The sequence below is a fragment of the Rhagoletis pomonella genome, unplaced genomic scaffold (assembly GCF_013731165.1).
Source record: "Rhagoletis pomonella isolate Grant_MI unplaced genomic scaffold, Rhpom_1.0 Rhpom_scaffold_00008, whole genome shotgun sequence".
NCBI lineage: Eukaryota > Metazoa > Arthropoda > Insecta > Diptera > Tephritidae > Rhagoletis > Rhagoletis pomonella.
This window is the reverse complement of record NW_023458562.1, coordinates 43,605,345-43,621,493: the sequence shown is the minus strand read 5'-3', so window position 1 is coordinate 43,621,493 and position 16,149 is coordinate 43,605,345. Positions and strand designations below refer to the sequence as shown.

The window sequence follows — 16,149 nt, the reverse complement described above, 5'->3', positions numbered from 1 at the left end:
TATCAACGTTTTTCGGCAACGTCATATTTGCAGCGGTGTATTAGAAAATTCGTTTAAAATTTTTTTGACCAAAATAAAAGCATTAAATAGATGTACATTTCTATCAATTTTGAATAATGAAAAGTCCTAATGAACTTTGTGAAAGCAATGAATGCCTCTATACAACATAAAAGCACAAAGCTACGATACGTTCGTTTAGCTTTACATAAAAGCGGTACCGCTATTAGCGTTGAGAATAGCGTTGTCTATGCTACGGTCGTAATATTACGGCACCGCTTTTCGAGGAAACCAAAGCTTTACAGCGCCAAATAAGAAGAAGAAGATGAATATTAAATTTTCATATTGTACCTATTTGCCGGAAAGTTGTAGCTAAAAGTAGATACACGTAACTAAACAGTAAACATGTATTTTTATGTGCATATATTTTTGTTAGTTGGTAGACTACATAACAAATTTTTGACTTACATGGAATAATATTTGACTACGTTCCAAATGTACCTAAACTAATGAGCTTCGACCGAATGTACATTCAAATTTCAGAAGCTGAAGAGTAGGTACAATTCCACCTAGTTTTACACTACTATTTCGCACTACTTGTATGCTTCTTCCTCTTCTTCCTCAAAATTATTCTTTAAACTCTCATTCTCATAATAATAGGTGCGTTCGTTTAAAATCTCCAGCAGAAACCAACCAACTGCCGAATTCCGGCGAAATGTCATCTGTTCTCTCACACACGGTGGGCAGGAAGCGAAGATAGGTTGCATAAAAATGTCGACAAAATCTGAAAGCAGGGCTGTATTTGTTGATATCTTAAGGTTAAGAATCCGCTTAAATTGAAATCCTAGCTGCTCCTGTTTTAAAGATATTCACATTTTATATACTTCTGATAGGACATATTTGCAAAAGAGGAAGGCGTACTTCTCGATAATTAGAGCATATTTATACGAAAAGAAATCTCATACAAATCTGTTTCCCTTTTTAACTCACTAAAACTGATCAAATCAATGTGAAATATTTTAATTTTTTCCTACCGAAAGAATAATTGATCGAGATTTATTGGGCGCTACCGGTATACAACTTAGATAAAACACCACAATTACCTTTTTCTGTAGCGTGAACTTTCTCATTACAAACACTTTCAATATCGCAATATATGTATGTATGTATACAATATTGTATGCTATATAATACGGTAGTAATTTTTTATTAAAGGTTTGTTGCTATAAGCAAGTAGCGCAGGCAAGTCGCACTGCGCTTGCGCAAGAAATAAAAATGCTCTAACTTAGGCCAACGGTACTCCTCATAATAAGTAAATAAATTCAAAGCTTGTATGAGATTTATTTTGGTATTTATGTACTCTTCTGTCAGGAAATAATGACTATTGTACATCCAGAACACAAATGCGATCATGAAGAAAATCGCATGAAAGTATGCGCTTTGTGTGTAGGGCTGCCAGACGTCCCGGTTTTCCCGGACATGTCCCGGTTTTACACTATTTGTCCCGGTGTCCCGGTCCAACCTTAAAATGTCCCGGGTTTCATTTAAGTGCCCCGGTTTTCGATTTGATTGCACAAATTTTGCATAAAAATGACTACACTGAGAGAAAAAATGCGTTGTAATATTAAGAAAAATTTTATGAATTTACTGGGGGAAATAACGCATAGTAAACATGAATATTTTTTATTTGATTATCGTTTTGAAATGTTCGTACTTAAAAACAATACTTTCATACCACGCACACGTGGTGTTGAATCAAACTGAAAATTTGAATGCACAATTACATGTCTGGCTGTAGCTGAGTGCACGAAGATGCTTGCCACAATTTGCTAATTTCCAGAGCGTCAGGGTTCAAATCCCATTACAGACAGCATGGAATTTAAATAAATTTTTTTTTTAACTTAATTATGAAAAAGCATCTGTTACGTGCAAAGCGCTTCATTTTAATATTGGCGTATTTCAATTGAATATTTCTATACTAAATACTAAAATTTATATACTTAAATTTATTACGAGTTTGGTTGGTGCTCTTTCATATGCGATTTTTTTTTAAATTTAGCACGTTTTGCACAAGCAATAGTTGATGATTAATATAAGTATGTACCTAAATACGTTAAAATTACATGCACAGAGTTTTACAATTATAGCAAAAGCCGGAAGTTTTGAAACAAGCTCCCAGCAACGAAACAAATGAATGATATTTTAATGTTACCTTGTATTTATATTTTTTTTTTCGTAAAACCTAGATTACTTATAAGTACCGTGCCGTACAAAATTATTGGCTCGGAGACACTTTCATCTGATCACAATTTCTAATCAGATCTTTTAGAAAAATGTTTAAAATGTACCTTTTGAGCCAATTAGTAAAGTGCAAGTCTGAAGTTACCAGAAAAATTCGTTGATTTTTTGCAATTATTTATTTTTTGCTGACAGTGTCTTCCACATACAAAAAAATGTCGAACATAGTTTGTATGGAAGAAACTCTCAGTAAAAACAATACCAAATATATTGCCTCGTTCAAAGCCATGAGCAAAATCGTGAATACATGGTTTTCCGCAAAACAAGCGGATCTTAGTAATTTTGATAAAAATCTTAACGAACTCCGCACAGCTTTGAAAAGTACTGGAATTTCTCAAACTGTCAAAATCCATTTTATCCTTAAACATTTAAAGCAATCTATTTCATTCTTGAATAAAGATGGTTTAGGATTATGGTCCGAGCAGGCCGGGAAGTCAGTTCATAGGGAATTCATTAAATTCTGGGATAGATTCAAAATAAATATGATTGATAAACCAACTTTTGTGGGTCGCCTGAAGAAAACTCTAATGACATTTTCATTCCAGGATATATAAAAACTTAACTAAATAATAAAATATTTAAATACTAAAATGTGTGACTATATTATATGGTAAGCCAACAAAAAAAAAATAAAAGGAAACAAAAAACAAATGTAAAAAAATAAAGCAAGAAAAAAATATAAAAAAATAAAACCAAAAAAAGAACAGAGGTGCAAAGTAAGTTGTCTCTACGTGGTGCGCCTTGGAAACGATTGAAACCGGCTAAAAACTTACATAAACTTATATTTCCACGTAATATATATACACACATTTACTCACACATACATTGTTGAATATTTAATGCACAAGGATGTTTTTCTCTTTCGCAAAAGTCGGTCCTATCATAACTATGTAAAATGTTGATATCTCTAAAACAGGAGCAGCTAGGATTTCAATTCAAAGGAATTCTTAACCTAAAAATATCAACAAATACAACCCTGCTTTCAGTTTTTGTCGACATTTTTATGCAACCTATCTTTGCTTCCTGCCCACCGTGTGCAACTTTATGAATTTAAAATGGAAATTGTGAATTTGAATTGTTGCTTTCTGAATTTGAAATGAAAATTCTGAATTTCAAATGGAAATACTGAACTTGAATTGTAACTATCTGAATTTGAAATGGAATTTCTGAATATGAAGTGCAACTTTCTGAACTAAAACTGAAAAGGGTGTAGTTACTGGAAAATAGATTAATAAAATATTCTCTATATAAATTAAAATCTTAACTATTTGCTCCATCTTCGATATTTGCAGTACACAAAAATAATAATAAATAGCGAGAACAAGATGAAGAAGTAGAGCTGCTAAACGAATTACGAATGTGGCGTGAAAACAGGGCAATTCACGAATTACTTAGAGAGCGATTTACGAATCGTGAAAACGTGGTATAAAGCTAAACGCACATCAGCGAGGTTGCGATAGTGCTAGCAATAGATAGCGATGGCAATAATTAACGTCAATCGCAGCGATAGATCCCGTTGGGACACGTTTTGATTTGAATACAGTGCTGCGTTCGATTTCTCCCGCTATCTCTATCACTCTCGCTATTGCGCTGGTGTGTACTTAGCTTAAAAATACCAGTCGCTAGAATGGTAAAAGGAAATAAGGACTGGTAGAGAGAGCTGAAAACCCAACTGGTGGTATTCGAGTTCACCACTACAGAGTAGCAGGGTATCTACATACTTACATATCTATGTACATTAGGGTGGTCCAAAAACAGTAAAGTAGGAATTGTAATGCTCTCACCCCCTAGGATTGTTCTATATCGAAAAAAGTATATCCCTATTATTTTATTTTGAAATCAAAAAACATGATAGGTCGCTCAAGGCGCTTAAAGCTTTCAATGTATTTTTATATGGGAAAAATTAAATTTTTTGTTCACAAGCATTTTTGGACCACCCTAAAGCAAATATACTGTATTCACAGTTATTTGGAGTGTTCACAGTTCGTTCCAAATTGTGTCTGAAAATGTAGACGTCTACATTTTGAGACATCTTTAGCATCAAACTGTGAGCACCCCTTTCTAGCAGTCGTCGCAAAATCGTCTCAAAACTTTGCTGGTGTTGCCAGACATTTCTTCTTTGCGTGCTTTTTTATATGTCGCCTTTCGATTTTGTTTCTGAAAAATTGTAATTATTTAACTTAATTACCAATTCCTAATATTTGTTATTTCTTTGCATCGATTTGTTTCTTTTCATCAGAAATTGCGCTCAAATTAAATGCAAATACAGAAAACGTGCCCAATAAATAAAAAAAATGCGATTAGTATTGCCATAATGCAACCCTGCTGCGAGGTTGCAAAATGTAGACGCGTAAAAAACATATCTTTGAGTGTGACAAATTGTAGACGGCGTCGTTTTCCAATTTTGTATGGGAAACAACAACACCACAGATTTTACGGTTAGAAAACGTCTTAAAATGTAGACGTCTACATTTTGAGACACTATTTGGAACGAACTGTGAACACCCCAATTGTTTTCCCAAAGAGTTTTGCTTTATTTAGTTATTTTCAAGTGTTGCGAATAAAACTTCAATCTAAGATTTTAGACATTCGTAACAAAAATCTTAAGAAGAAAATCTACGCTACGTCCTTCTTTGGAAAAAATACAGTGACCCAAATATAAAGTAGTACGCGACATTTCAGCAAGTTTTGGCTATTTTTCTTTATTTTTTTCTTATGAAAATATTTCACCAAAGTTTGTAACTTTTTAATCCGAATCTTTAGCAAAATTGTGGTATGCAGTTTAATAGTCTATTAAATTTTAGTATAATATGGTGCAAATTTCAAGCAGCTAGGACTTACCATTGATTTTTGGCATTTTTTTTTTTTTGTATGACGGAGTTACGCATTTTTTCCATACAAAGTATGTTCGACAATTTAACAAAAAAAAAAAACAAATGCGGAACACCGTCAACAAAAAAAATTGTCAAAAATCATCGGAATGTGCTAGTTACTTTAAATTTGCACTTTATGTATTATACAAAAATTTTAAATTTTTAAAGAAGCTGATTAAAAGTTAAAAATTTGGAGAAATTTTAGAAGGTAATTTTAATCAAAATCACAATTTTTTGTTTTTCTGGCCGTCATGTTGAAGTTTGATCAAACCGCTTGCGTTGTGTATGGAAAGTTTAAAAAATTCGCCCGCGGCACTAGTATATTCTAGCCACTAGCGGCACCCCACGCATACGCTCACGGCACACCCTTGGGGAAAGCCTGTCTTAGAGGCTCGTATATAAGGCCGGCTGCACTGAACAATTGCTCACTTTCGACGAATAAAGTAAACACATTAATTAAAATATATATGTAACTATTAATACAACTACGTAAAATTTGAATAGACTGATGTATTTTACAGATCATCAGAAAAGTGCAAACGTTAACAACAAATGCGAACACATTTGATGGCGCCCAATTAAATCTACATATTTCTATTTTCTACAACATGAAGCAGCCTCCAAGGGTTGTTTTGCCTGTAAAAAAAAAACTAAACGTTAAATTGGAACAACCTTTAACATATGAGATTGTGTGCTTAGTGGTCGTTAACTGCGCGCTCTGTCCTGTACACTTTCGCATTCGTAAAATATGCGTATCATTTGATGCGAATGCGAATGTCAAAGCGGATGTGTAAAATGATGCGAATCATTCGCATAACAAATGCGTATGCAAATATTCGCATAATCCCTGATATGTACATACATATGATATATATATCCGTGTTTAAGTGACTTGCACCTACTTAAAGAGAGCATCCTTGCGCAGCTTTATTCTTCAACGGATCCCTGTGTAAATGCTCAAGAAAAGCATCCCTACTTGGACTTTTACTTCCGAATTTCCAATGATGTGTATAAATGCGCTAAGCGCATTCCCAACGTTCCTTCTTTTTGCATCCTCAATTAACCAAGACGACATCGGAAGCTGCGACGTGGGAATCAACAACGCTAACATCAATATCATTCTAATAACTCGCGTATACATTCCTACATATCTGTGTTCGTATGGAAAAGTAGCTTATGTCGAAAGGCTGGCTTTAGTATAAATCGACATTCGCAGCATACGATTGCGAATTACTCACTGGCGGTGAGCCGTTGAGAACTTTTGGCAAATAAACGTGCAAGAAATAGCTCCGATACTAGCAAGTCAAGATTCTTATTAAGTCTCATCAAAAAATTCTTTGTCGTTTAAAGAATAAAGGGAATGCCGCATTATACTAAAGCCAGCCTTTCGACATAAGCTACTTTTCCATACGAACACAGATATGTATACAACATTGCATAAGCATACATATCTAACCAATCAGGTCGTAAATCAGTTCACATGTTGATAGTGTTTTCAAATGCATTTAAGTTTCCCTTAATTTGTGAACTCATCCAATCTTCACTTTGCGAAGATTCACTCATATCATTCATTCATTTACATATTTATACACGTAACTTTTTAATTCTAAGCACATTTTATTGTTAATAAAATCAAACACCTGAATTCCTCAACAAACCTCTTTTTTTAACAATCTGTCTGACAAAACTATAGTATCAAAAACATTATACTAATCAGCACAGAGCAATCCTATTTATAAATAACCAGTTAGTAGTTAGCTGAAAACAGCGTCACCATGTAAAAATTACAAGTTAAAAGCAACGCAAAGTAGTCGAGGCATAGTCACCCCTACTTAAAAAATAGTGAACTTTTAATGCATGTATAGTTAGTTGAGTTTCCTACAGGGTATGTGTGTCTTTTTTATATATTTGCCATTACGCTATTGTGTCTTACTCACCTCCTTATGGTGCTGTGGCGTTGGCAGGTGGAACGTCGAGTTGATGAATAGTAACGCTTCGAAGCGGAGCTATTGAGCGATGACTCGCGATGCATGCAAATGGTATCGTTGTGTGGGTGTCGTTTTTTGTGTCGCACGCCAGACCCTTGACAAAACAAGTATCTAAAAAGGTGAAATATGCAAAAGAGCAGCGAAAATAGCATGGCATGAAAATCAAAATTAAAATCAAATAAAAATCACATACAAACGCTACATGAGAGTGTGGGAGGGTATTGCCAAAATGTTTTCATAGTTAAAAGCCCATGTGGGCATACAATATTGTTCGAAGCGTAAGCAACTTGTTCTTTTACAATATTCAGAGAATATGATGTTCCCCTTGGGCTACCTTAAGATTTAAAAATAAAAAAAAATCGCTAATATGTGCTCAATGCGAAAATTGTGTGAATTCTAAAAATTACAAAGGCCTGCGATCGTTTTCGTCTTGAAAACTAATTAGCAATTTGGGTAAGTTTTAGGTAGTGCGCTACCATAGCGCATATTCCGATCTGCCTTATTTGAAAAACATCATTGTTCTCCACACTAAAAGGTTAGTGCTAGGTAAAAGGACTACGAAAAAAAAAACAATACAAAAAATACTTTTATTATGTTCCACCATGTAAATTTACCGAGAAAATTACTTTTTTCATTTTTCATATGATACCTAAGAAAATTTCTATTCAGAACCAAAGTTTGATAACACCAGTCTGTGCTTCTTGGAAGAAAGTAAAATTTGTCCAGTGCCTCAGGAGTGCCATGCCGTCTTTCACTATCTCGCTAGATTTAGTTGCATAAGTTCTAAAAAGGCTTGTACAGCGTCATTTTTTGTTAACGCTGAGTTAACACAGTAAATTAATATATGGCACTAGCACATTTGCTAGGGCTTGGCCGAACTTCTCCTCTGCTTTGCCTTGATGTTGTCACACAAAGGGTTTCGACGAGCTTTTTTCATAACAGAAATGCACTGGGATGTTTGCCATTGCCTCCAATTGTTTGGATGTTGCTCGGACTAGGGATGGAACCCAGGACCCAGGTAGTGCATATTACTAACCCCTCGACCACGGCGGCCTTGTAAGTGATTCAATATTTTGGGACTACGTATGTGTATCTATGTATAATGATATATTCTTCTACATATATTTATCCGGGTACCACATTGACAAGAGTTTTGTAAATTAGTTAAATTAAAAAGTAATTATTAAGTCGAATTCATACAAGTAGGGATGTTGCGATACTATAAAAGTATTAATACCAGTATCAAATGCTTTATCGGAAGCTAAGTGTCAACACACATATTGGTATTGGTATCGGAAATAAAATAGCGATATTTAATTTTTTTATACAAAAAACTATTGACATAATATGAATGGAGTTAATGAAAATGAATAATATGTCTTTAACAACTGCAGTGCGTAATAAGCAAACAAGAGCTAAACGCGAAAACTACGACGTTGTGTCAGGAAACGCTCTTATTAAAATTAATAAATATAATAGTAGTTGGATTCATGAAATATAAAGTTTAGGTACAGCGATTTTTTTGCTATACGGGCAACTGTTTGTAAAATATCGAATATTTTTCCATATGGAGAAAATGAGCGACACCTTCAACAAAAAATAATTAAAAAACCGTTGCCAATATCGCAAAAAAATCGCTGTACCTAAACTTTGGTTGACTGTAATTGTAACGTTCATATAACTTTGTTCGCACTAGTGTAATTCGCGCTTCTGTGTATTCGTTATATCTTGTGTCAGTGTAACTGTATGAGCGTGTGGTTTGTTGTTGCTACCCAACAAAAAAGAGGTAATTGCTTTTAGCCGTATCATTAGGGACAAAGCCATACTAGTAAATGCAAGTAACATTCTCGATACTTTTCGTCCGATCCCAAGTCATTTTGGTATCGATACTTTTGAACCGAATTTTACTCCCGGACTTTTATTTTTTAATCTAACAAATTCGTGAATAGTTAAAAATTGTTGGCAGGTTCATTGCCAATAAAAATAAAGTCCTACAATGAAACCCCTATTATCATATCTGCTAGCTTAGAGTGGAAAATTGCTAGGTCCACTTTCCAAAAGGATTAACTAACGTGCTAGTTTTTTTCTTCCCGTTTATATTCAGTTAAAGGTAAATTTACTTGCCAACAAGTGCTACTTTGGGCTGACTAGGCAATTCAGGAGTAAAGTCCTCTCTCGACGTACGAAAACCACACTCTATAAGTCACTCGTCATGCACGTGCGGGTATATGGCGCAGAAGCATGGGCAATGACAACAACCGATGAGACCGCTCTTGGAGTATTCGAGAAAAAGATTTTGCGGAAGATTTACGGGCCTTAACGCGTTGGCGACAGGGAATACCGCACACGATAGAACGATGAGCTGTAAGACATTCCCACGACAGCCGGTCCTACGTACCGGAATGACTTGGGTTTTACCCGACCAAGGGCTGTTGTTTCGGCGATATAACCCCGTTTAGGTCGGCGAAATGTCTCAGAAGTTGTTCGTCCATAGGGCTACATTCGCTACGTTTTCTTCTACTCAGGGCTGGCATCGAGTCAAACCCACGGCCAAAACCTACACCTGCTGTGTATGCCAGAGACGACTACACCACAATTCCACCTCAGTCAAGTGCAATGCTTGCGAGGGGTGGAGTCACCTCAGAGTCTGCTCAGGACTACGGACACATCGGCAGTGGACCACATCGTATGTCGCCCCCTGCTGCTCAAACAGAGCTGCCTCCACGGCTAACCCCAGTCCACCTGAGCAGTCCCACACAAACACCACAGCAAAACAACATAACAACACAATAGACCACACCACAACCGCCACAGACCACAGAACTGCAGGACAACTGCACCACCACCCACACTCCGCCGCCAACAACCCTTGGTTCCTTCTACAATCTGCACAGTATGTCAGACCAAGATATGTATGTGACGTCAGTCAAGTACAACACCTGCCTTGGCTGGTGCCACTTTAGGACATGTTCAGATCTGCGCGCCACGCGAGATTGGACGAGGAATTTCGAGGGCCCGTGATGCGCAGCACGGTCGCAAACTTCAACTGCGACGCCACCCACCACCACCACAGGGCGGCAACCACCTCAGCAGCGCACACAGCCAATGGCGTCACGGCCACACACATCACTCACACCCCGCATTACCACACGTCTCCCGAACCACATGAAGCTCCTTCAATTTAACTGCAACGTTAACTAACCATTTTTATGGGAAGGCATGGTATACTGATAGCTGCGGTCCAAGAGACGAAGCTGCACAGCAATTCAATATTGTTGAATTGTGCCGGGTACAACGTGCACCGTCGAGATCGCGAGCGAGACAATGGTGGTGGCTTAGCGTTCATCACGCACCACTTCGTGCAGTATCGTCTTATCGAAGCAGACATCGACCGCAGGGATACCACCCTAGAGTTTCAGGGCATTGCTATCCGATCAGACGATGTTGAGCTAGAAATATTCAACGTTTACATACCCCCTGTCACCTGCTGCCCGGAAGGATATCACCCTGATATAGGTGCGCTCCTCAGAGGTGAAAACCGAATGGTAGTAGGTGACTTTAATGCGCACCACGATCTTTGGCACTCAAGCCTGTCAAACGATCGTAGGGGAACCGATTTGGCTGAGCAGATAGACGATTCGACATTCTGCACAATGAACGACGACGCACCCACCAGGATTATGGGCAGCTGCTGCAGCTCGCCAGACATAACAATAGTCAGCGCTAGTCTGATAAACAGCGTATCATGGCGACCTATGCTAACTTTGGCATCAGACCATCTGCCCATAGTCATCTCGATCGATAAACCAACCGACTTTGCTTCCGCGGAGCACCGAGCATATATCAACTTCTCCAAAGGTGATTGGAAAGGCTTCGCGGAATTTACTGAAAACACCTTCGCTGCTCTCCCCTCACCAACCGACGTCCACCTTGGTTAACGTAAGTTCCGCAGAGCTGTCACTGCTGCTGCAGCCCGCTTCGCACCGGCAGGATGCATCACTGACCCACGTCCAAATTTCCCTACCGAAGCGGCTGTCCTAGCCGATGAGCGTGACAGCCTTCGTCAGGCCGATCCCGGTGATCCCCGTATCAGGGATCTCAACGCGGAGATTCGGCAACTAGTGAACGTACATAAGCGGAAGAACATCTGAAGACCTGCAACTTCACCTCTGGAGTGAGTAAGCTTTGGTCAACCGTGAGGTCACTGTCCAATCCGACGAAGCACGACGACAGAGTCGAAATTTCTTTGGGCGACCATGCCTCGTCCGACCCGCAGCGATGCGCGAGCTACTTTAGCCGGCAGTTCATACTGCATCCTCCGGTGGACAAAACCAAGCGTCGAGTGACCACAAGGCTGCACAAACTGCCAACAAATTGTGCACCCCTTACTTTCACTTGCGGTGAAGTTCAGGTGGCCATCGGGAAGGCGAAAGCCTCCAAAGCCATGGGTCCCGACGGAATATGCATGCTGATGCTGAAAAATTTGGGTCCTGCGGGGGTAGCGTACCTAACGGAGGTCCCCAATTTGTCTATGGCCACTTTCATCATCCCAGACATCTGGTAGGTGGGGAGAGTGGTCCCACTGCTCAAACCGGGGAAACCTGCCAACAAAGGAGATTCGTATCGACCGATAACGCTCCATTCCCCGGTAGCGAAGACACTTGAGTCCCTGCTGCTCCCATATTTCACGAACCACCTGACCCCAGCGAAGCATCAGCATGGTTTCCGTAAAGTGCACAGTACAACAACAGCACTTAACGCCATAAACACTCAGATAACTCGTGGCCTTAACCGTAACTGTCCCTGTGAGAGAACGATTCTAGTAGCGTTGGACCTGTCAAAGGCTTTTGACACTGTCAGCCATTCCACGCTACTAGAATATATAGAGGCTTCCTCTCTCCCACAGACGCTCAAACGGTGGTCGGCAAATTATCTGAGTGGTCGACACTCGTCGGTAATGTTTAGAGACAAATCGAGCAAACTTAGGAAAATCAAACAGGGGGTTCCACAGGGTGGTGTCCTATCCCCGCTACTGTTTAAATTTTATATTTCAAAGCTCCCTCAACCACCAGAGGGAGTCTCGATTGTCTCTTACGCCGACGATTGCTCGATCATGGCGACTGGGAATGGAATTGATGACCTGTGTTCGAAAGTAAACGGGTACCTCTCCGATTTTTCTCGCTTCTTCACTGCAAAGTGTCTAGCCCTCTGCCCTACGAAATCCTCCGTGACCCTGTTCACCACCTGGACGAAGGAGGTCAGGCTACGGCTGGGAATTCCCGTCGATGATACACCAATTTCGACGGTGAATAACCCCAAAATACTCGGAGTAACATTCGACAGCCTGCTCTCCTTCTCTGCGCACGCAACCGCTATTGTCAACAAAGAACAGAGCCGCAACAAAGTCCTCAAGTCGCTAGCCGGCAGTACCTGGGGCAAAGACAAAGAAACGTTGCTGGCAACATACAAGGCAATAGGCCGACCGGTTTTAAACTACGCAGCACCAGTGTGGTCGCCGGGGACTAGTAGGACGCAGTGGATGAAGCTACAGACAGCACAAAACACCGCACTCAGGACAGCGACCGGATACCTCTTGATGTCACCCGAACACCACCTCCATTACGAGGCGAAAATGCTCCCAATCAAGGAGCATAACATAATGTTCTGCAAGCAGTTTCTGGTTGGGAGCCACAGATGCGGCCACCCAAACAGACAGCTGCTTGCAGAGGAGCCCTCGCCTAGATACGTAAGGAGGCATCTATATGAACTGACGGACGAAGTCCAGAGGTTCATTAAGCAGCCTCTGGACCCGTCAGCATACCGACAGGCCCTGAACGGCATTCAGGGACTCAGTCTCGAGTTATGTAGACTCTAGACCTGTGAATGCCGTTCTAGGCCCACAAACACCGCACATTGACGCGACGGAGCTCCATCTGCCTTGGGAGACAAGAACAACAATAGCCCAGCTTCGCTCTGGCTACTGCAGCAGGCTGAACTCTTACCTGAGTAGGCTAAATGCGGATGTGCCGAATGAATGTCCGGCATGCGGAGAGACCCCTCACGACTCGAAACATCTCTTCGCATGCCCGGAAAAGCCCACAACCCTAAAGGCGCTGTCTCTGTGGACCGACCCCATAGAGGCTGCACGCTTCTTGGGGCTGCCGTTAGTGGAACTCGACGACAACGACTGAGATATCAACCGATCTGGGTGGGGTTGTTATAGCCGCTACAACAACAACAACAACATGAGCTGTATGAGCCTTACAACGACATGGACATAGTGCAGCGAATTAAAATACAGCTGCTCCGCAGGCTTGCCATGTCGTTCGAATGGACAGAAACGCTCCAGCTCTGAAAGCAGTCAACTCGGAACCCGCTGGTGGTAGCAGAGGAAGAGGGATGCCCCCACAGCGTTGGAGAGACCAGGTGGAGAAGGATTTGGCTTCACTTGGCACTTCCAATTAGCGTCAGTTGGCACAGAAGAGAAAGCCACCGGCGTGGTCAAATTCGCTTAGGCGGTTACACAGCCAAATAAGAAGAAGAAGAATTTGTATGAAATCTATACTAATATATATTTTTAAAACCGCTTTTTTTCGGTTCGCAAAGCTCGAGATCGGCTGTATCGATTTTTTTTTTTATTTTTGGTTATAGGTTCTGGATGGGCGTCTCATTGTCTTAGGCAAAAAAAAGTGAAAATACATCTTAAAAAAGGGAACTAGAGGACTTGAAAAATTCTATAGAATCTAACACATCTAAGTGTGCCCTCTGCTGTTAATTTGTACGGATTACAGCGCAAAACAAGGGTTATGTATATATATACACACGTGCTAATGTTAACGTTAATATATCAAAAAAAAAACACAAATATGTACATATGTACAGTTCATGGATAAATAATGTAGGCAATTACATATGTAGTATGTAGAAGGAGCAATTAAAATTGCTGTTAGCACTTACATTTGTATACATATGAATATTTTTGTACATAAATAAATATTTGCCGTCTATCTGGCGAAATCAACTACAGTTGCGTTACTTTGGCCACCTTTTTGCATCATTTGTATGCCCTTTCACAAAAGAGGGAAGGTATTGGACCAGTTGCCCGCAACCGACCATACATTGAAATGTCAATAAAATTAACAGCTGATTTTTTGAGTGAACACCAAACTCAATTCCGCAATTTAAAGCTTATTTGCCTCAGCTAATTGGCATGTTTGAACATAGCCTAACGCATAAAAACTCGTTAAAAAAATATTCTTGTATTTACTTGTTTATAACTCTTGAAATAGTCATTTTGCGTGAAAAAGTTATATAAGCAACATGACTCAGAATAAATAGCCACCATTGGTTTGGTGCATACTTTCGACCTACACGCATGGACTTTTAAACGAATTAGAGCAGTTTAAGTAAATTTACGAAGATGTTGCGGAGGCAGTGCAAGCAAACTTCGTAGACATTTGTGGTATCTTAACGAAGCCAACATTGCTTTGATGAAGAAGTGATGTTAACACTAAGGGTCGGTTACTCAATGTCTGGTTAACACTAATCTCTGGTTAAACATCCTTGTTATATACATGGAGTCGAATACATCGATAACGATGTTTAACCGGAGATTAGTATTAACCAGACTTTGAGTAACCGGCTCCAAGGGCCATTTGCACCATGTCTAGTTAACACTAACTGTTACATGCTGGGTGTCGAGAACGATGTTTAAGTGGGAGTTGGAATTAACCAAACATGGTGCAAACGGACCTAAAAGGAAAATGGTGCTGGGTGTGAAGAAGGAGGGCCACCCTTATCATCCAAATCTTGCTAATTCCATTCCTAGGCAAAATACATTGAGAATTTACATACCAACTTTCCCAACGAAGTATTCAAATGACCTTAGAAAAATGACTTCAGTTTTTACCTTTTAGAGAAAAGGATTTTTTTAGATTTTCCTTGAAATTGCAATGTTTCTTAAAAGACAAAATTCTAAAAACAACTGCAGTGAATTCTCCTTTAAATGATGTAAAGCGCATATAATAATTCACTCGCTTGGAAATATTTATTAAAACTATTAAAAACAACTACATCAAAAATTATGGTTTTGGTTGCAATAAGTTTTAATTTAAGGTTAAAAGAGTGTGCCAAAAAAAAAATTTCACTACTTTAGTCTACACTAAATCGCCTTGTAGCGTTTTTGCCTAAGCCAATTATTTTGAAACATAAAACCAAATACTTGGAACCATCTTTTTTTAGTCCGTTTGGCTTCAGTTCCCTGGGGGCCTGGGATTTTTCCACTAGAGATGTCCTTTTCTTTCGGCGTATCCTTTCTTATCCTCGAGCTATTCAAAAATGCGCGGGGTGCGAAGAAATTCAGAAGTGTGCAATTGTCATATATCTCGGAGGGGATCTAATGTATATATATTGGACCGTATGAATAAAAACTAAATAATTGCTTTTTGTTAACATTTCAGACGTTTCACTCGATTTATTCAAATAATTTTAAATAAAAAGTCTGATATTTGAGAAAAGGCAATGGCTTGGATTTTATTCATACGGTCCAGTGTGGTGTGTGTATACATATCTGCGATCATTTACCTAGTTTTTTCTCTCGGTTTTTTTTTTTATAAATAAAAATGTATTAAAAAGCGGTTATGATTTTTTATTATTAAATTGTATGTTCGAATTCGATTCTTTAGAGATGTCCCGATTTTTGTCCACAGAAATCTGGTCACCGTTAGCAATATGGGTTTAGGAAGATGATATTGATATTGATGTTATTATGATACCTTAAGTGGTGTCCAAAATAAATATCCACATGCAGTGGCGGATTTGCCCTGAGGCCCGGGCCTAGGGCGCCGGAATATTAGGGACAGCCAATATGCTAAAAAATATACTGATGGTAAAAAAGACACGCACGACCCAAAGTAAATAGTTGTAAACTCAATATATGACACTTAACCCTTGAAAGCTATATGGTTGTACGGGGGGGGGGGGGGGGGGGGGGG

The 16,149-nt window shown here is 39.3% G+C and overlaps 1 protein-coding gene across 1 annotated transcript in view; it reads right to left on the bottom strand.

Moving 5' to 3' along the window:
* Positions 1–16,149, bottom strand: part of LOC118744909 (neuropeptide CCHamide-1 receptor) — a gene marked incomplete in the record, with an annotated part of 127,324 nt that overhangs the window by 13,647 nt on the left and 97,528 nt on the right. Inside the window, 1 exon segment of the mRNA XM_036478337.1 lies at positions 7,106–7,267. Coding sequence (XP_036334230.1) covers positions 7,106–7,267 — 162 coding nt within the window.